The sequence below is a fragment of the Psammomys obesus genome, unplaced genomic scaffold (assembly GCF_907164565.1).
Source record: "Psammomys obesus unplaced genomic scaffold, mPsaObe1.curated_primary_1811, whole genome shotgun sequence".
Classification (NCBI taxonomy): domain Eukaryota; kingdom Metazoa; phylum Chordata; class Mammalia; order Rodentia; family Muridae; genus Psammomys; species Psammomys obesus.
Genome location: NW_026596109.1, coordinates 23,126,791 through 23,146,578, shown reverse-complemented (window position 1 = coordinate 23,146,578; position 19,788 = coordinate 23,126,791). Strand labels below are relative to the sequence as shown.

General features: G+C 39.5%; 1 protein-coding gene across 2 annotated transcripts in view; it reads left to right on the top strand.

Annotated features, from left to right (window-relative positions):
• Positions 1-19,788, top strand: part of Wdpcp (WD repeat containing planar cell polarity effector) — a 245,691-nt gene that overhangs the window by 116,898 nt on the left and 109,005 nt on the right. For both annotated transcript variants that reach the window (XM_055628872.1, XM_055628871.1), the window contains 2 exons: positions 7,750-8,359; positions 16,985-17,173. In XM_055628872.1, the coding sequence (XP_055484847.1) occupies positions 7,750-8,359; positions 16,985-17,173 (799 nt within the window). The remainder of the gene's footprint in view (positions 1-7,749; positions 8,360-16,984; positions 17,174-19,788) is intronic.

Sequence of the window (19,788 nt, the reverse complement as noted above, 5' to 3'; positions counted from 1 at the left end):
CACACACACACACACACACACACACACACACACACACACACACACACCAGCTTAAATGTCTACCAACAGGCAAATAAAAACATTATATGGTACAGTCAGAGGGTGGAATGCTTTATATTTATGTGATGTTCTTAAATTTCAGAAGAATAAATTGAGCAAAATGAAATTCCAGTATGAGATAGTTTAATAACATTTATGCAAACTTATAAAACAGAATGATTGTACATGTTCTATATGGCTATTTAGATTGATGAATAATAAAATAAGGTAAATATCAAATTCATAATAATGTCGCCTCTGGGCTGAGATAGAAGGAAATGGGGCCTGGCAGGCTTCAACTTATATGTGATATTTTATTTTTAAAATTGAAGCAAAAAGATAGTATTTCCTAAAGCTGTTTTTCACATATTTTTCTCTCCACTTTTATGTGTGTGTTGAATGTTTCATAAAAAGAAGTAAAAATAAAATGTACTTTTTATCTTCTGTTCCTAAAAATTCTGCAAAGTGATGGAGAGAATGTAGATTTCAGAATAAATCCTAGTGATAAGCTAAGAACTAACTTCTGGCTGCTGCATAATCTTTTAAGTAACCTGTTTACCTACTGGTGATGGCTTCAGTGCCAGAAGAGGCCTCTCTTTAAATAATTTTCCTGATTTGCATATTGGGTGACTTTTAAAAGATTCATGAGAGATACCCTCTCTAGCTGAACATGAAGCTTGAACAGCTGAGCCAGCCTCTCGCTCACTGTAGTTTCTTTCTGAGTTTCATGCTTTCTGGTTTTGAAGCTATCTTTCAGGAATGGCCATCAGTCATATTGACTAATACAGCTTTCTTTCCCTGAACTGTTGCTGGGTGAATTTTATCTAATTCTTCTCAGATTTATCTTTTTTTACTTTTGAGTCAAGTGCCTTCAGAATTCCCCCAAACTGGAGCTGAGGAATAACCTTCAACTCCTGACCTTTCTGCCTCTACCTACAAAAATCTGGATTCTAGTTGTTTGCCACCATTCCCTGACAAAAATAACTTTTTTTAAAGAAGGAAAATGAAGGTTCACAATAATGAACCTTCAGCTGGTTTAACCTGAAAGCTCATTGATTTAATCTTGGCTGAAACAATTATCTTTAGGACATTTTAGAACCTCACCTGATTGTTTCTTTCACTATTTCTCAGCCTGAATTTTTACATTTTAACTTTTTTTTTTTACTACATAGTTTTCTTTTAATGTACGCATACGTGCCCAGATGTATAAACACAGGTATTGGGCCATGATCACCCATCCTTTGGGGGAATCTCTCCTCCTTGCCCATCTCTGATGTCAGATACCCCTGCTTGCTGTGGACACTTTGCTCAAGTATCTTCATGTTCCTTCCTTTTGAGTTTCTTTTTTTTTTCTCATGTTAGAGCAGAGAATGTTGCTTTGAGATTTTCAAACTTTCATCTGACTTATCAAATTTTGAGTCTTTTTTTTATCCCTCTATAATTTTGTCTTATTTAAAATTTATTCAGTGATTGTTTATTGAGCCATTGTCATATACCAAGGACAGTGGTAAGTCTCATAAATATATGAAATCCATTTACTATTAGGTTCTAATCCACATCTTCTCTGTATTTAAACATTTCTTTTACATGTAGATAGTTAAGAAGTGTAGACTTTATTTAGTGATCAGTGCCTTTCATTCTTTGTGTTATCTGTAGAGCTTGCTAAAGAATTCTGGGCTTTCTTTTTAGGACCACAGTAAAAATGACTATTTATTGAGGGTGCTCCCGTTTTCTGCATGTTGGTTGTTATTTTTAATTCTTACAGCAATCCTAGAACATAAATGAATATGTCCTTTTCAGAAAACTGGGCATGTAGGAGGTAAGCTTGCCCAGGACCTCAGCGCTCTCTCTAGCAGACAAGTGTTGCTGTCCAGGTGCTGCTTCTCCCCAGTGCTGACCGCGAAGGGACAGAGTTGAGGTCAGCTAGAGTCAAATGCTAAGGCCAAGTGCACAAAATACTTTAAACATACATGTATTTTGACTATTCATGTTAACATCATTCTGAGAGGTATAAGCATAGCTCCATTCGTTCTTGACATAATTCTGTCAGAGTCCCACATACCACAGACTAGAAGAGATTGATGGGCAATGGTAGCTTACTAGTGGTTGATGGACCGTATTAGCTTATATTCGTGTAATTTTTGTTTTGAGGGAAAAAGGGTTTTTTTTTTTTTTTGGTTCATTTTAAAGATAATTTACTGTTTACATTTCAGGAATACGCTATTTTTAGAACAATTTAACTGATCTAAGAATGAAACATTCTTAAGGAAAATCATCTACCAGGACTTCTTCCAAATTTCTGTAGTCATACTATGCACAATGGCCCTGAGAATGTGGGGCTGACAAAGCAGCTCAGCATGCATATCGTTCTTCACCCTTTCTTCTTCCCTTCCTGGGGACTCCTCCCCCATATATAAGGCGATTAATACCTGTGAGTCTCATTCTTTCCCTCTGATCGCAGGGAAGGAAAACTGATAAACTTGTAAATTAACCTCACTCACTAGGCAGCCCAGTCGGTGCAGGCTGCCCTGCTCGCACAGAAGGTGCCGCACAGTTCCCAGCGTCTGTTTTGGGAGGCTCACAGGCTGCCTGTGACTTGAGCTCCACACAGGCACGTAGCCCCTTCCCCTGCCTCAACACTCAAAAGTTAGAAAGAAAATAGATCTTAAAAGTTACATAGCACTGTCTTCCTCTGTGGACTGGCAAGGATGCACCCCCCTGGGGGAGGTAATGAGACAGCCTGCCACTGAGTTCATACTGGAGACCTGGTCCCTGAGACCTGATAGGCTAGCATCAAAAAGAAGGGGAGGAGGACCTCCCCTATCAGTGGACTAGGGGAGGGGCATGGAGAAGATGAGGGAGGGAGGGGGCCACAGCCAGGATACAAATTGAATAAACTGTAATAAATGATAATAATAGAAAAGGAAAATAATGATTTGTAGCACAATACTATACTTTGAAACATACTTTTTTTTTTTGGTCTCTCAAGTGTTGTTTTTATTTGTGTTTTTTGTTTTGTTTATCTCTAGACATTAGTGGGGTTTTTGTTTCATTTACATTTGTTTTGTAATATTGAGACTCAAACCCAGGTTCTCATTTTTACAGGCAAGTCCTTCCCTGTCAAACTACACCTAAGTCAGTGGCATTCTTAGTTATACTGTGCAAAACATGTTCTTCCCTTAATGGAACAGTAGTAGCAAATCATGGACTGAGACCTATGGGGGGGGGGTGGTTCTCATAAACAATAGAGAAAAAAATAAAAGCCAGGAACCTGGATCCCTGAGCCCAAACCTTGAAACCTGAACCTTGTAACTTATAGACTGTGCTACCACCTGACTGGCTCTTCTGTTCAGGCTGTCTTGGTTTGAGTTCATATTTTTCTCAATAACCCATAGTTCTCAGTGTCTCCAAGTTTCCCTGAGTTTAAAATATTCAGTATATCCAAATGGTTTCATTATAAAACCTTCAGTTTTCTAGAGTTTTTTTCAGCTAGCATTTCAGTACTTTGCTTGTATTCATCTTCTTAAAAAAATTATGGCATGCTTACCATTAATACATTTTTGCTGCTTCACAGGTATAGAGTAGTATGAAATAAGCAAGATAGCTGTTTTTTAAGCTAAATCCTAGTTGGGCTCACAGTTCAAGGGTGTATTCATCATGGAGAAGGCATGGCAGCGGGAGTTTGAGGAGTCATTTGCATTCAGGCAGCAAAGAGCCATGGATGCTGAGTCCCAGATGGCTTCTCTCTTTTACTCAGTTAAGGACCCCAGCCCATGGAGTAGCACTTCCTATAGGTAAGGTGGCTCTTCCCTCCTCAATTAATCTAATCTAGATAGTCACTCACAGGCAACTTAGTTCCTTTCTTCTTGTGCTAAAACATCCTGACCAAAGCAACTTAAGGAGCAAAGTGTTTACTCTAGCTCACAGTTGAGGCAGGAGTCACACATTATGTTCGCAGTCAGAAGAGGGGACAGTGAATACATGTGTGTGCTCAGCTCACCTTTTCCCTCTTTATATAGTCCTGGATGCCTTACCCAGAGAAATGGTGCCACCCACAGTGGCAGTCAAGACAGCCCCTCACACACATTCTCAGAGACACTTCTTTCAAGCAGCTCCAAGGGGACAGCACTATCACCTGCTGCATCCTAAACATGACGCTGTCCTGAAATTGCCTCTGCCAACAAACTAGTCCATTGCTTTTGATTTTGCCCTCACTCAGGTTTTCAGGATGTGAGAAATTGCTTTTTGAAATAACAAAAACAAAGCCCCTTTTCCTGTCTGAAGCCTCTCAAGTGAGTGAAGTCTGTAGTGCCTGAAGTCTGCATTTCCTTTGATATTCTCATCCGATCTGGTCTGACAGCATTCTCAAACTGAGTTCCTTCCAGGAGTGACTTCCAAAGACTCAAAGATCACATGATCAAACCCCTTACAAGAACCCTGCTTCTCCTGAACCAACTTCCTGTATGGCTTTTCCTATTGCTCTAAGAGAGTACTGGACAGAACATCTTATGAGAGCAAAGGCTTGTTTGAACCCATCGTTTTAGAGAGTTCAGCCTACGTAGAGGGCATGGCATGGTAGTTGGGCAGCCCTGTCTGTCAGGCCGGTAGTGCAAGGCAGCTGTCCACATGTGGCAGATAGGAAATAGAAAAGCCAGGCAGACTTCAAAGGCCTACCCCTAGTGTCTTACTTCTGCCAGCTGGGCCCCACCTCTGAAAGTATCTACTTCCTACAAAATAGTTCTATAAGGTGGAGCCTGATTTCTTACAACATGAGCCTCTGGGGGAGTGTTTTTTTAATTACTGTGTCCCCAGGACCAGTGTTTAGTACGTAGCCTATAGTAAGATATTACTAAACAAACAAAGAAAATGGCAGCTTAAAGGGTACAGGGGGAGGAAGGAATTTGGAGTGAACTATTATGGCATTTTGATTTCTAGGCAAGGGATAAAAATTAAATCATTAGTCAGTTTTTTGCCATTAAAAGGTTTGAACAGAAAAGTGAAAGCAAAACCATGCAGCTTAAAGGATGAATTTGTACTGATGCATTAGGTTAATTCTGAAAACATCAAGAGCCAGACAGGTTGCTCAGTTGGTTAGTGCCTGGCACACAAGTATGGAGACTCAGATCAGATCTCCAGCACCCATATCAAAAGCCAGGTGTGGTGGTCAGACTATAATTTCAGTGCTGGGGAAACAGAGACAGGAGGACGCCTGGGTTTCCTGGCCAGCCACTCCAGGTGAGTTAGAGACACTATCTCCAAACCTGAAGTGGAGAATGATTGAGGAGGATACCCAGCAACCACCACAGGCTTCTGTGTGTATGTCCCATATGCACCAACGTATGTCAGTGCTCCTTGCCCTCCCAACCCCCAGCCCCAGCCCAGCATTCCATAACATTGCCAAATGTGCCCTTTGGAAATAGTTTGACTCACAAGGAACTGTTAAAATAGTTAAATGAATTGCAACAAGAACACCCTCAGATGCAGAGACCTACACCCAAACATTAGATGGAACTCAGGAACCCCAAGGAAGAGGGGGAGGAAGGATTGTAGGAACCAGAGAAGGAGAGGATATAAGCAGAACATGGGCCACAGAATCAACTTACCAAGGTTCATAGAGACTCACAGAGACTGAAGCAGCAACTACAGAGCCTGCAGGGGTCTGCCCTAGGTCCTCTACATATATATTGTGGTTGTTTAGGTTAGGGTTTTTGTGGGACTCCTAACAGGGGAAATGGGGGCTGTCTCAGACTCTTTTGCCTGCTCGTGGGACCCTAGTCTTTTATTGGGTTGCATTGATATGAGGTTTTATGTATCTTTTTATGCTATGTTTGGTTGAGGCCTGCTCTTTTCTGAAGGGAAATGGAGAAGGAGATCTGGGAGAAAGAGAAAGTCAGAGGGGAGGTTAGAGAGAAAGAAAGGAAAGGGAAAAAAAGAAAGAAAAGAAAGAAAAAGAAAGAGAAAGGAAGGAAGAAAGGAAGAAAAAGAAAAAAGAAAGAAAGAAGGAAAGAAAGACAGGCGTAGTGTGCACGCCTGTAATCCCAGCACTGTGAGAGGAAGAGCAGGTGGATCTCTGTGAGTCTGAGGCCAGCCTGGTCTACAAAGTGAATCCAGGACAGCCACGGCTACACAGAGAAACCCTGTCTCAAAAAATAAATAACTTAAGTACAGTTTTACATATAAGAAATAATTTTAGTGTCATACTGCTAACCCAGGGACAGGTCTCAGAGAAATATAATCAAGGTCTACATGTTCCTTTTTTTTTTTTTTTTCCTTTTTAGCGGTGTTCTGTGTAGTCTTGAGAATAAGCTGTAACAATAGGTTCAGTTGTGAATGAGTGAGTTTGCTAACTACACACACGCTAGAACAAATGAGTAAACAGTTACAGTGATGACCACCATCACTCACCAGTGCTCAGAACACCCCTCAGAAAGCCAGTGTTGTGCTTTGTGCCATGGCTGAACTGGATGTGGCGGAGTTCCCGGCTTTTCCATCTCACCGTAGGCCTTGCTAGACCATGAACAGAGGCTCTGTTGGCATGGGTCACCTAGCTGTTCCCTAGAAGGGGTGCAGTGCCCTTACCCTTGGGCTGTTTGCTGTTCTCTTCCTTCCCTGTCAGATTTGATGTGGGGGGTGATGAGCCTCTCCCAGACAAGGAACCTTGGAGGAAACTTTGAGACCAACATTTGTGGATCTAAATGCAAATGTGCGACCCCGTGTCCTAAGCTTGCTTCCCAGAGAGTTCAAATTTTTATCAAAAATGTTATTTAATATTGCTACATCACTTATGGGTTTACTTTGGGGGCAAGTATTTAACACCACTTTTATTGCCCACCATCTACAAATTAATAAGTGAATAACCTGCTTTTTCTGCACTGGTGTTTCTGGCAGCAGGTTAAAGAATTTTATTATTTTTTTCCTTTCTACACTAGAGATGTTTTTAAATTGTTTTTTCACAAGTGTTAAAATATATAATTTAGTAATTTTTAGTTTCTTATCTCATTTTAAACCTAGCATATTACATTATTTCTATTGAGAGAATATTTTCTGTTTTTATGATAACAAAATAATTTCATAAAACTTAATAGAGTACTAAAGCTTTTTTCCTTTGTCTACTCAAGCAGTAACTTATTAATAATTTCAAAATTGGTAGAAGGGTGTCGGTGGAAAGGAGGTTATTACTTAATCCTTCACAGTTCTTTAAAGTTTTTCTAACTTCTAAGCATAGTCTGCTAGTATTTTGCTTGTTTGTTTTTTGTGTTTTGTTTCTTTGAGACAGGGTTTCTCTGTGTAGCTTTGGCTGGCCTGGATTTGCACTGTAGACCAGGCTCTTCTTGAACTTGTAAGACCCGCCTGCCTGACCCGCCCGCCTCTGCCGCCTGCGTTCTGGAGTTGCAGGGGTGCGCCAGTGTACCCAACTGCCAGTCTTATTACAGTAAAATATCACTTTACCAGTTTTCATATATCATCGGACATACACAACTTGAAGTGACTTTCAGACTTATTTAAAGGAAGTGTGAAATTTAAAATCATGTAGTTCAATTCCTGCAGCTGTGCTAAAATCTGTATGTGCTGCACGTACTATTGTTTTCTGTGTTACTGGTTTCTGAGGTGCAGTTGATGGTCTTTAATAGATTCTGAATTGAAAAGCTGTCAGGTGCATGACAGCTGAAACCAAGGTCTGCCTTAATATACTTGGCACATTTCTTACAGGTTCTGAGCTCTGTCCGCACAGAATGGAATCCTCTGGATGTTTACTTTGGCACCAAACAACCTTATCAGGTGTTCACAGTGGAGAGCTCCGTCAGCGCAGACAAGGAGCCCATGGCTGACAGCTATACCTATGAATGTGTCCGGAACCAGCTCCATTGCACATCAGTTACCAGAATACCACTAAGATCGAAGGCCATCAGCTGTTGCAGGACTTCTGCTGAGGACAAGCTGATTGTGGGCTGTGAAGACTCTTCAGTGATTCTCTATGAAGCCCACCGTGGGGTGACTCTCCTGGCCCAGGCTGAACTTTTGCCTTCATTAATAAGCTGCCACCCAAGTGGTGCCATTCTGCTGGTTGGCAGCAGCCAAGGGGAGCTGCAAATCTTTGACCTTGCTCTATCCCCTATTAGCATCCAGCTCTTGGCTGAAGATCGCTTACCCATGAAGACTCTGCAATTCAGTAAATTCTTTGATGTCTCAAGCAGTCTCGTTCACATGCAGTGGATAGCTCCCCCCGTTATTTCCCAGAAGCCTGAAGGAGGAGAAATCTGTGACCTCCTCTTCCTCAGGTTCAGCAGAGGGCCTTTGGGTGTGCTGTTGTTTAAACTTGGTAAGTCAAGTAGACTGGTAGGTACCTCATCTATGTTGATGACATGCCTAAGGCATCCACCTATTTTTCAAATGTAGGTTTTCAGCTTGTCATCCCATAAATATGTCTACTTTTCAATGCTTGCCTATAAGTTCCTTGAAAACACTTGGTGGTTTTCTTTCTTTCTTTCTTTCTTTCTTTCTTTCTTTCTTTCTTTCTTTCTTTCCTTCCTTCCTTCCTTCCTTCCTTCCTTCCTTCCTTCTTTCTTCTTTCTTTCCTTTTTCTTTTGTTTTTTCAGTCAGGGTTTCTCTGTGTAACCTTCACTATCTTGGACTTGCTTTGTAGACCAGGCTGGCCTTGAACTCACAGCAATCTGTCTGCCTCTGCCTCCCTGAGTGCTGGGATTAAAGGTGTACACCAACATGGCCAGCTTGCAGATGGTTTTCTAACTAGAAAAGAAATATTGAATACTTTGGAAATTGTGCTAGTTGTCCATAGTGATGGCTAAAAAGTATGAACTTTCAGAGCTGGAGAGCTGGCTCACTGGTTAAGAGTATTTTCTTCTCTTTCAGAGGACCTGGGTTCAGTTCCTAGCATCCACATGGTGGCTCACAACTGCCTGTAACTCCAGTTTCAGGGGATATGATGCCCTCTTCTGGACTCTGCAAGCATTGCAACATGTGATACATATAAACTCATGTATACACGCGCACACGCGCACACGCGCACACACACGCACACACACACACACAATTCTTTTAATCTGAACTTTTATTTCTAATGTTTTCTGAAATAAAGTATCTAAAATATTTCCTAAGAAATAGGTAGATAAAAATTTAAAAATTAATTTGTGGGTTCATTGTGAAAATCTGTGTTATAGAATGTAATACTTTTCTATAAAAATTATTTTAGATTATCCATGTCTGTTGTTGTGCAGGAATTGTATAGAGAAAATGCTTAAAATGAAGTCAGATATTTAGTTAAAATTTACTAACTTTGTGGTCTTTATTTTTTTTTTCCTTTTCGATAGAAATCTCTAAAGGCCTTTCTTGGTGTTTATAAATTATAAGGTAATACAGCTCATTTAAAGTAGGGAATCTTAAAGTGAAATATCATTTCCGTGAGCATTAGCCTTTTTTAGCTTTGGATTACCAGGTACATACTAAAAGAACAAGAACTACTTTAGGTAGTTGTGTATCATGTAACATTCTTTGAGGGACTTAGAGTTTAAGAAAAAAAATTTTTTTTTTTAATTAACACAAGTTATGTACTTGAAAAGATAGAAAAACACATTTGAAAACCTTACAGGATTTGCGGTGTGTGCAGAGTTAGCTTTTACAGACATCACAGTGTGTGTCAAGCAGCAACCTCTCTCCCTGTTTTCCCGTGGTCTCCGTGCCTCCAAACTGAAGGGACAGTCTAGTGAAATGACTGATGAGCCTGAGGGACAGAGTGCATGTCACGACGCCTGTGTTCCTTCTACAGTAGAGATGCTGCTGAGTGTTCATAACGTTAAAATTGTTCAGAGATGTTTGCAATCTCTGTTAATATGAGAGAATCCAGTTAGACTTTGCCCAGCTACATTTTAACAGTTGTATGTCTTCATACACAACACTAATTAAAGTGGATGTTTGATGTTTTCCATGTCTGTTAAAACATACACAGTCTCAGTCTCTCTCTCATCCACCTTTTCTTTTTCTTCTTTTCCCTTCACTCCTTTAAATTACTCAGTTACCTGTCAAACAGAGCGCTATGTGTCTGTGGTCCCTTCCACCCAGCCAGTGGGCCTCCTCACAACAGCTTTGCAAAAAGCACAGTTTTGTCTTCCTATCTCTAGCACATTTTCCTTCTTACTAAAGTAAACAGGCTCTCAGTGTAGGGATTTAGAGGGCTTCCTGCTAATTGCCAGCTTGTAAACTTAATTGGACTGTCTCCCTGGGCACTGTTCCTAAATCAATTAGGCAGTGAGTTGGCTGTCACCTCTTTTCCCAAGAAGGTCTCTTGGAATAGAATTATCCAATAGAAGTCAAGCGCGCAGAGAGAAAGGTGGGAACTTATGCAGCTGACATTTATTCTCATTGAGGTTTGCAGGACGGGGGCTGCACAGCCTCCAGTGCAGCTTGTTGAAAGCGCTAAGTGTGGGATAGCAAAGGATTTGTTTTAAAGCTTTGTGTCCCATTTTTAATGTATTATGAAATTAATATTTATATAAAATTTTTTTCTTGGGAGTAGATTACTTGAAATAGTAGATTCCAACTAGCATTTAAAAAAAAAAAAAGAAAACCTAGTTTTAAAGAACAGATTTTTCTTATGATCTGCTACTAAATACATCCAAAAATTAATATACTTCTTGAATTAACACAGAGCTGATTCTGGGCATCCATGTGGCATTTTCATGTATAATTCAAGTTACTGCATATGTAAACAGGTAGTTGCATGTGCAACTCTCCCAAGAGAGAGCTTTATGAGACTCTCTTTTCAGATGCTTGTTATGCAAGCTTTTGGAAAATTTGACATGAAAGGTGTAGCTTACAGTTTAAAATTGTAAAGACAAAGCATAGATCATAGTCTAAGATAGAATGCTGTCAATGTAAACGTGGCAGCGGCAAATGCCAATATGTTAACATTTTTGGAGTTTCACTGTAGAGCAGGTCAGTTAGTGTAATGTTGTAGGAAACCCTTAAGAATGAATGTTCCATTCTTATTCCTTTCAGTGGTCACACAAACATGTTGGGTATAAAAAAGACATCTCTGTTGCAAGAAGACTTCCAGATACATGCTTTCCTAGGGAAGCATAGAAATGTCCTGCTCCCAATGGGGATGCCAGTAAGTATTGTGACCTATGAAGAGTACATACACTATTCAGAGCGCCTTATGGAATGCTCATCCCAAGTCTCCATATACATAGACTGAGGCTAGTTTTGAGAGGATCCTTGGTTATTGTACTGAGATTGTAAAACTCATCCACTCTAACCACAGCCTTTTCCAGCCCTCTTTGCTTTTTAAGTTCATTAATCTAACACCATCATCTTTTCTCTTAACCCAGGATCTCACCTAGTAATTAGCACTTCATCAGATTTACCAGCTCTTTAGCCCCTCCTCCCCCATTCCACCACTTCTCTATGTGAAGGCTAGGACACCTAGCCCTAGGCTGGTCTTGCCACCACTGTCACTGTGACACCTTTGCTTTGTTATCCTTCCCACCTGCCGTGAATCTTGGTACATAAGTGGGTAAGCAGGCCCAGACCACCTCATCAGAAGCAGATCTTCCTTGTCATTCTTTTTCTTCTGATCAAGAGTTCCATCGTCATAGTCACTGATGTGAGAGGGAACACTGATTTTTCCCAGCTTCTTTGCTTCTCACTGCGTCATCAGCACCATAGTTGTGGTTCATGTCTGCAGCACTTTTTGGAATTACTCATGGAAAGGTGATTTCCTATGTGATAAATGCATTTCCTGTTCCTTGATGACTTTTCAGTATTTGATGTTAGCTGATCAAGAATTTTTTTTTTTTTTTAATGATTGGACACAGTTTTTTTACACTTGTCCTCTGTCAACTTCTAAAATGAAGTTCTTCTAGTAAATACTTTTAATTCTTATTTCATTTTTGTTCAGGTTGAAAGATTCTTTGTACTTTAGCTTTGTGCTGTGGTTTTAATTTTATCTCCAAAAGCCACAGTGAAGTTTAATCACCGCTGTAGCCCTATAAAGAGTTTGAGCCTTCAAGAGCCATTTGGGTCACGAATACTCTGCCTTCATAAGCACAGTTAGTGAGGATTTTGTTTGCTGTATATTCCATCTCTGCTACTTCTGCCACTGCATAAATTTGCACATTTATAATCTATTCAGTGCTATTAGCAAAATGGACTCAACCATTGTCTCTTCTCTGACTCTATCCAAGATTGCTCCTGATCCCACATCTGCACATTTCCTTGATTTGCTGGCTGCTACCTCATAGAATGTATAGGCATGCAGCCATCACCATTTCACCAAAATTCACTCTTCTTCTTATATTCTTATATTATAAATGTCTTATATTATATTATTCTTATATTATAAATGTCATAATTATTTAGTGAAACCTCCAAATCAAAGACTTCATGTCTTTGAGAGTATTCTTTTACCCGTGATATTAGTGAGCAAATCCAATCAATTCTGCCTTGTAAGTGCTATCACATGATAATATTCCACTGAGCCTCACTGGTTTTTTAGTCAGACCTCCCCTATTTTATTCTCATAAAATAGAAGCCTTCTGTCTACACTCCTCTGTTTTCCATTCATTACCCCAATTCACTCCCAAAGTACATTAGACAGATCATTGTGACAGAGCAGATTTGGTCAGAGGTCGTCCAGCTTCTAATATTCAGTAGTGGATTAATACTGTCTGCCTCTCAGGCTTCAGCTCCCCAGCCACACCATAACAGTGTAGCTTCCTAACCGAGATATTTGCTCTCTGACTCGTTTTCCATTGTGGTGGTAATGATGGCTGTGTACGTGAGTGATACTGAGCCCTACAATGCCTATATGGAGCCTTTGAAGCTGCAAATAAGCTAAATTAAAGCTAGTATACTTTGTCTCCGTAAGTTTTTAAAATCCTAGGTGCACTGTGTCTGTCTGTCTGTCTGCCTGTGTCTGTCTGTCTGTGCATCTATCCGTCTCTATAAAAAGCAAGAAGTGTGTGCTGTTTTTGTTTGTTTTTTAGAAACTTTGTAATATTTTATTTAAATTTCACTTTTTAATATTTTATTTATTTTGTATACAATGTTCTATCTGCATGTACACCTGCACGCCAGAAGAAGACACCAGATCTTATTATAGACTGTTGTGAGCTACCATGTGGTTGCTGGGAGTTGAACTCAGGACCTCTGGAAGAGCAGATAGTACCCTTAACCCCTGAGCCACCTCTCCAGCCCCTAAAGTTCATTTTTAATAATTGAGTTTAATAATTATTTTTAAAGGCTGAGTACCACTGAGTTATTTCAGTATTCTAACTTACTTAATATCTGGTGGTACTTAATTGCTGCAAAAGATGTGTCAAATAGTGTGTGTTTTTATATCTTACGTGGAATACTCAAAGAGTAGAAGATGAAAGACATGAAAGTAGGGAGACAAGTGAAAGGAAAGTGTCAGAAAAAAGTAGGAGAGGACAGGGTCAGCACAGGGGAAGATAGAGCATGACATGTTTTCTGTCATATGTGTGACATGAAAGAAGAGCAGCAAGATCAGCAAGGCTAGAGGTAAGGGAGGGTGATGAGGTTGCAGAGACAACCAAAGTACAGTGATATCTATGTAAGGAGCTGTAATATTGAAATCCGTTACTTCTGAGAAGGAGAGAAAATGTAGGCGTTATGTTGGATGCCCGATCAGCTTTAATGGCTCTTGTCATCTCCAAGCTCACTAGAAATAAACTTTTATTCCACAGGGTATCCGCTTCCTTCACTTTAGGAAGGTCTTAATACCATGTTTATTGAAGTATAAGCTACGTAAATAAAATATGCCCACTTTAAACTGTCGGAATCTGTGTGCAGTGGTACATGCCTATAATCCTACCACTCTGGGAGGCAGAGGCAGGTGGATTACTGTGAGTTCGAGGCCAGGCTGGTCTACAAAACGAGTCCAGGACAGCCAAGGCTACACAGAAATCCTGTTTTGAAAAACAAAACAAAACAAAAATGCTTGTAAGCGAGTTTAATATATACATTTCCATGCTTGCTACCACAATTAAGATAGAGAACATTTCCATCTCTCTAAAACATTTTCCTAAAGTCCTTGGTAGTCAACCCCACCTTTCTCACAACTGATAAGCACTGCTTTGATTTCTCTTGTTATATATAGCATTCCGTAATCACACAACCATACATTCAATTCTCTTAGACTAGGGGTTCTCGCACTCAACATTAAACTGGGAGAAGCTTCCGTATTGTTTGTCTGCAAGTCAGTTTCCACTCGTGTTACCTGTGGTCGCCCACATGCAGCTACACCAGGACACTTTAATCTTCCACATGTGGGTGGACAATGGGTTTATTTCAAGGTTTAAGTTCAAGTTAAGTTCAAGTCTTGAAATGGACATATTTTCATTTCTGCTGGGAAAAACTTAGAAATGGACATTGTCAGGGCCATGTGCTGCTTTAAAAGAAGGAGCAGTTGCACATTTCAGTGTGTCAGTGAGCGAGGAGACCAGCAGCTGTTCTGTATCCTCACTAAGACTTGACATCAGTGGTCTTTTTTATTTTAGCCTTTATGGGACATGTATAGGTTTTGTTAATTTCATTTCCCTGCTGACTTTTAGAGTTGAGCATCTTATGTTTAGTGCCATATATTTTTTCTTTTTATTTAGTTCTATTTTTTTTTTTAATTAACAGCCACCTCTAGTGGACCTTGAAGATTTGATTTATTTTTAATTATGTTATATGTGTAAGCATGTGGATGTGTGAGTGTAGGTACTCATAGCGTCCAGAGAGACCGTGATCGCCTGGAGTTGGAGTCCTGTGTAGTCATGAACTGTGTCAGAGGTACTGGACACTGAACTTGGTTCCTCTGCAGAGCAATCCACACTCTTAACCACCGAACCATCGGCCCCGTTCTCAGAGCTAAACCTCAAGCGATAAGTTTCGCTTAGTGATATATTACTATGTTTTCAATATTTAAAGATTTCATAAGTAGCTCTCTCTTTTTTTATCTAATTCCCTTGATGTTAGAGAACCTAATCTATGATATATGTTTTATTACTCCAAACATGCTTTATCTTGGTCATGTTCTGTGTGTATGCTAAAAGAATATATGTTCCATTGTTGTTGGGTGAAATGCTTTGCAAATGTTGGGTTAGGGATGCAGTGGATTTGGGACAGGCATGGTTGTGCATACCTGTAACCCAGCAAGTGGAGGGAGAAGCCAGAGGATCAGAAGCTCAAGATTACCCTCTGCTGCGTAGAGTGAGACACCAGCCTGGACTACATACAACCTGTCAGGAAAAGAAGTAAAGAGAAAAGAAAGGAGGCAACGAAAGAAAATATATCTAGGTGTTTCACTGATAGTGTTTTTCGAGGGTTTTTCCAGAATTTCTGTTTATATAGTGTCTTGATTCAGAATCACTGAAATCTCAGCTCTCATTGTCTCTTCAGGTCTTCCCCCCTCATTTAGTTCTGTCCGTTCTTGTTGCATTATTCAGAACTCTATTATTAGATGTATTTAAAGACTTTATTTCTTCATGAATTTTGAATCCTCTATTACAAGAGTTTAGAATTCTAGGTTATTTTTATTTTTATCTTAAGCCCTTTAAAAATGTCTTCCTGTTATTTTCTAGTTTGCATAATTTCAGATGCAAAGCCTATTATCATTCATTTCTTGTTTCTCTGTATGTCCTATGTTGTCTCCACTACCTCTAAAAACAAACCATATTCTTTATTTTTGAACTGTTTGACTGTGGTTGCACGTAGACTTTGTTCAGAACAGATTACTTCTTTCTTTTGCTACTGGTGGGATTGCTGCTTCTGACTGAGGCTGAGGAAAGAGACTCCAGCTATTTTCAGGTCTCGCAAAGTTGCTACACATCGACATGTACTGCCAGGGGCTGCCTGATTTATGTGCAAGGCTTCCAGGGCTTGACACGGCTCATGAAGGCTTTGGTAGTTACATCTGTTGATTCTACCAACTCAAAGAGATGGTAAAGTTTTACTGCTTAGTGTTCTTAGGGCAATTCTCAAGATTCCCTATCAAGTTGAGTCTTGTTAGGTACATCACAAGTAGGGTTTTTTTTTTTAAATGTAAATTGGAGATAGTAGGAGGTTTTTAGCGTCTTTCTCATGAACTAATGTATTTTGAAAATTATGAAACCTATAAATACTCCAGTTAAATTTCTGATGACGGTAATAAAAAGAATTACAGTAATGTTTTGTAATATTTTATGGCTTATAAAATAATTTCACAGACATTTTCTCATTTAGCTTTATGAGTATTTGTACTGAGTTTTTATAGACTTACCCAAATCAATAAAAACACTGAAAAAAATTACAGTTAGCATTTAATTTTTTTCATTTTGTGTATATGTATATTATATATCTGTGTATATGATCACACGTGTAATTCATGTGGAAGCCAGAGGTCAATTGGTTTTCATCTTTTTGGACTCTTTCTGAACTTGAAGCTCTTTCTTTCAACTAGATGGGCTAGCTGGTGATCACCCATGGTCCCCTGGCTTCATTTCCTTAGCACTGGGGTCCCAGCCATGCACCGCTGTGTCTAACTTTTTATGTGGTTTCTGGGGGCTTGAACCTGGGTCCTCATGCTCACTCACCAAGCATATTTTCAGCTGGGCCATCTTCTCAGCCCCATTTTAAAAAATGAAAAACAAAATAAAACAAAACAGAAGGGTGCTTAAAAACCACAGTGTTTGCTATTTAGCATGTATAAATTGTCAGTTTCAAATGCCATCAGTCTTTTCTAAATAAAATGAGATGACTACCTGAACTTTTTTTTTAATGTTCCTGTTGTGTGAAGGTTGAAAGTGGATTTTTTTTCTATTGAAAGGGTAAATTGATGTGCCCCTGATGTCCTGGTATATATTTTCCCTGTGTGAAGAGTACCCTTGTTCTTGTTACTTTCCTTTGTGTTTTGAAGAGCCACCTGGCTTTCCTTGTTTTGTGACAGGAGTCCTCACTCGAGGACAGCTGGGCCTGGTGGACCTCATCTTCCAGTACATTCACTGTGATCAGGTGGACGAGGCAGTAAACATCCTGAGCAGCATGAACTGGGACACGCTGGGCCAGCAGTGCTTCATCAGCATGAGCGCCATCGTGAACCACCTTCTTAGACAAAGGCTCACTCCCGAGAAAGAAGGTCAGACCTGAAGGCTTTGCGTCAGTGTTCTGAGAGTACATGAACTCCATTTTGAGTCAGTTTTAGGTCCTTTGGGGTGATGTTATTGGTGACTGAAGAACAAAAGTATTAATGCTGTACTAAAGCTGAAAGGATGTCAAAGAATTATTCTCACATGGTACTTCCTGTGTGGCATCTGCCAACAGAGAGGGTACCCTTTCAGCCTGTGCTTATGTTGGAGATCACAGTGTCGTCACATATTTCAGTCATGTATAGAGTCTGTGTAGAATATGCTCAGATTTCAAGCTTTGATCAGAAGGGGCACCAAGCCAAGGTCTTACTCCTCTCTCCCACTAAACACCAATATTTTTCTCACATGTAGTCCTCTGTTTAGGTAGCGGTTTCTTACACTCCCATTTGTGTATATCAGGGTTTTCTGTAGCCCAGGCTGCTCGCCTTGTTTTCATCCTTTGGGTTTGTTCTTGTAATGGACAGCTCCCTTTTGCCTGCTTGAATTCCCCCCTTGTCTTGGTGGTTTTGCTCATAGAAATCCAACATGTTTATTACTGAGGTAGAAAGCACTGAGAAAAAAAAATGTGCATTAGATATGAGAACAAATTTCTACATCTCCCAGTTCTCTAGCATGCATTCATGTGTGGTTATTCTTTAATATGATATAAAATATACCAAAACCAGCAGGGATTTATAAATTTATTTCATATATTTTGCTATTAATATTAACGTTAGGAAATTATGACTAGAAGGTATCCCTAAATAATACAGAAAAGAAAATTAGGGCAGGTCTGTTGCTGGAGAACATTTTCTTTCTTAGTATTTTCAGTATGTTTTAATAAACTTTCTTCTTTTCTATTACATTTCCAAAATAAATAATAAGTTTTTAGATAAAATTCTGTAGTTGACCAGTAAGCTTATGAATCTCTGGGAGGTTTGTATTATGGACCATGGCCTAACTCCCAGAATTCCCCTCTAATATGTGTTTAAGAGTTAACTGAACTTTTTGAAAGTAGCCCAAACTCATCTATGGAAATGTCACTGTTTGTACATGAAGAAAATGCCTACCACAGTGTATGGCCTACTGTTGGTACTTTTGAAAATAAAAAGTGTAACTCTAAGATTTTAGGGAATAAAAAATTTCTGTAGTTTTCCTACAGAGTTATCTCAAGTAGTTTTTTCTTAATATTGATAAGTATTAAGTATTGATTGAGTATGTACTTAAAAATAACAACAAAAGCAGAGAAGCAGAGTTTCCGAAGAAAGTCTATAGTGATATACGTGCTCTCTGTTTAGAGTTTAAAACTATGAAAAGATAAAGTGTGGAGTTTCGTTCAGGACACTGAGAAGTTGTTAGCATCCTAGTGAATTTATGGCCTTAAGTTGTTAGGTTGTAAGAAAGATTATAAAAAATACACAAATGGCCATTGTCAAATTCCTGCTCTTAATGAAGGATTTCTTTCACTGAATCATATTGGGGAGATACGGAAATAAAATCTTTGATGATATTGGGCTATTAAAACAAAATCTGTACATACCCTGGGTTATGTGAATATGTAAACGCTAAGTAGATGTGTGCATTTCCTCTCAAGTAACTACAAAACACGTTTCTAAAACATTCAGAATTCCCCGTTGAGAGTTATTTTATCTGAATCTAACAAATCTGACATTGCAATTCGTTGCCCTCTTATTAGTGAGACCGAGTGCGCTGTGGTTTCTGGCAGTGTTGTCTGTCTGGGAGGCCTCGGGCCCTGCCTTAAACATCAGCTGGGCAGTGTAATGACTCTGTGGCTGCGCTGGGAGGGTGAGTGTTCCATGGGCTTGGACGTTTCAGATGTATGAAGCATGCTGGCAGGGAAACAAGCAATAGTGAGAGAGTCTAGCTTGTTTCCACAATAACAGTGCTATATTCAATTTTAATCTCAATTGACTGCTGCTTTGAAAGAAAATTCCTCCAAAACGCATCTTATTTTACTCTCTAGATTTGAGATTGAAAAAAAAAAAAAAGAAATTACTAAAGCTTAGTCAAGCCCATAGCAATTATTCTGACGAGGTGTTTAATACTTGCAAATCTAAATAGGACTACTACTAAAGGGGTTTCGCTCAATAATGAATTGTTTATTCAACCCAGTGTTGGAAGCAGAAATATCAGAGGAATCTAACTGTGAACTGCAGTATACTCATGCATACTCATGTCTCACCGTATGGTAATTGCTTCCGGGTATTTCTGGGTGGAAGCAAAGCCCCACTGGCATATCTCGGTAAAACTATGAAGTAGACAGAATGTGCCTTGTCTCCTAATCTCTTATCTCCTGTCCTCCCCTATTTGTCAAAATCCCCTTCCCAATCTTCCCCTATCCCACGGTGTGTGCTCTCATGAAAGGACAAAGCACAGACCCTTGTTTATGGCAGGCTTAGGGCAGAGATAGAGATTTTCATTGTTCTCCTAAGGTTGTGTCACAGACGTAGCTTATTCCGATGTACAAGTTTTTATTTGTATTATTTAATTTTTTAAAATTTACATGTTTGTTTTATTTGTGTGTGTGTGTGTGTGTGCATGTGTTTGCACGTGCGTGGGTTTTATAAGTCATGGTGTATGTGTGGAGATCAAAGAACAGCTTGTG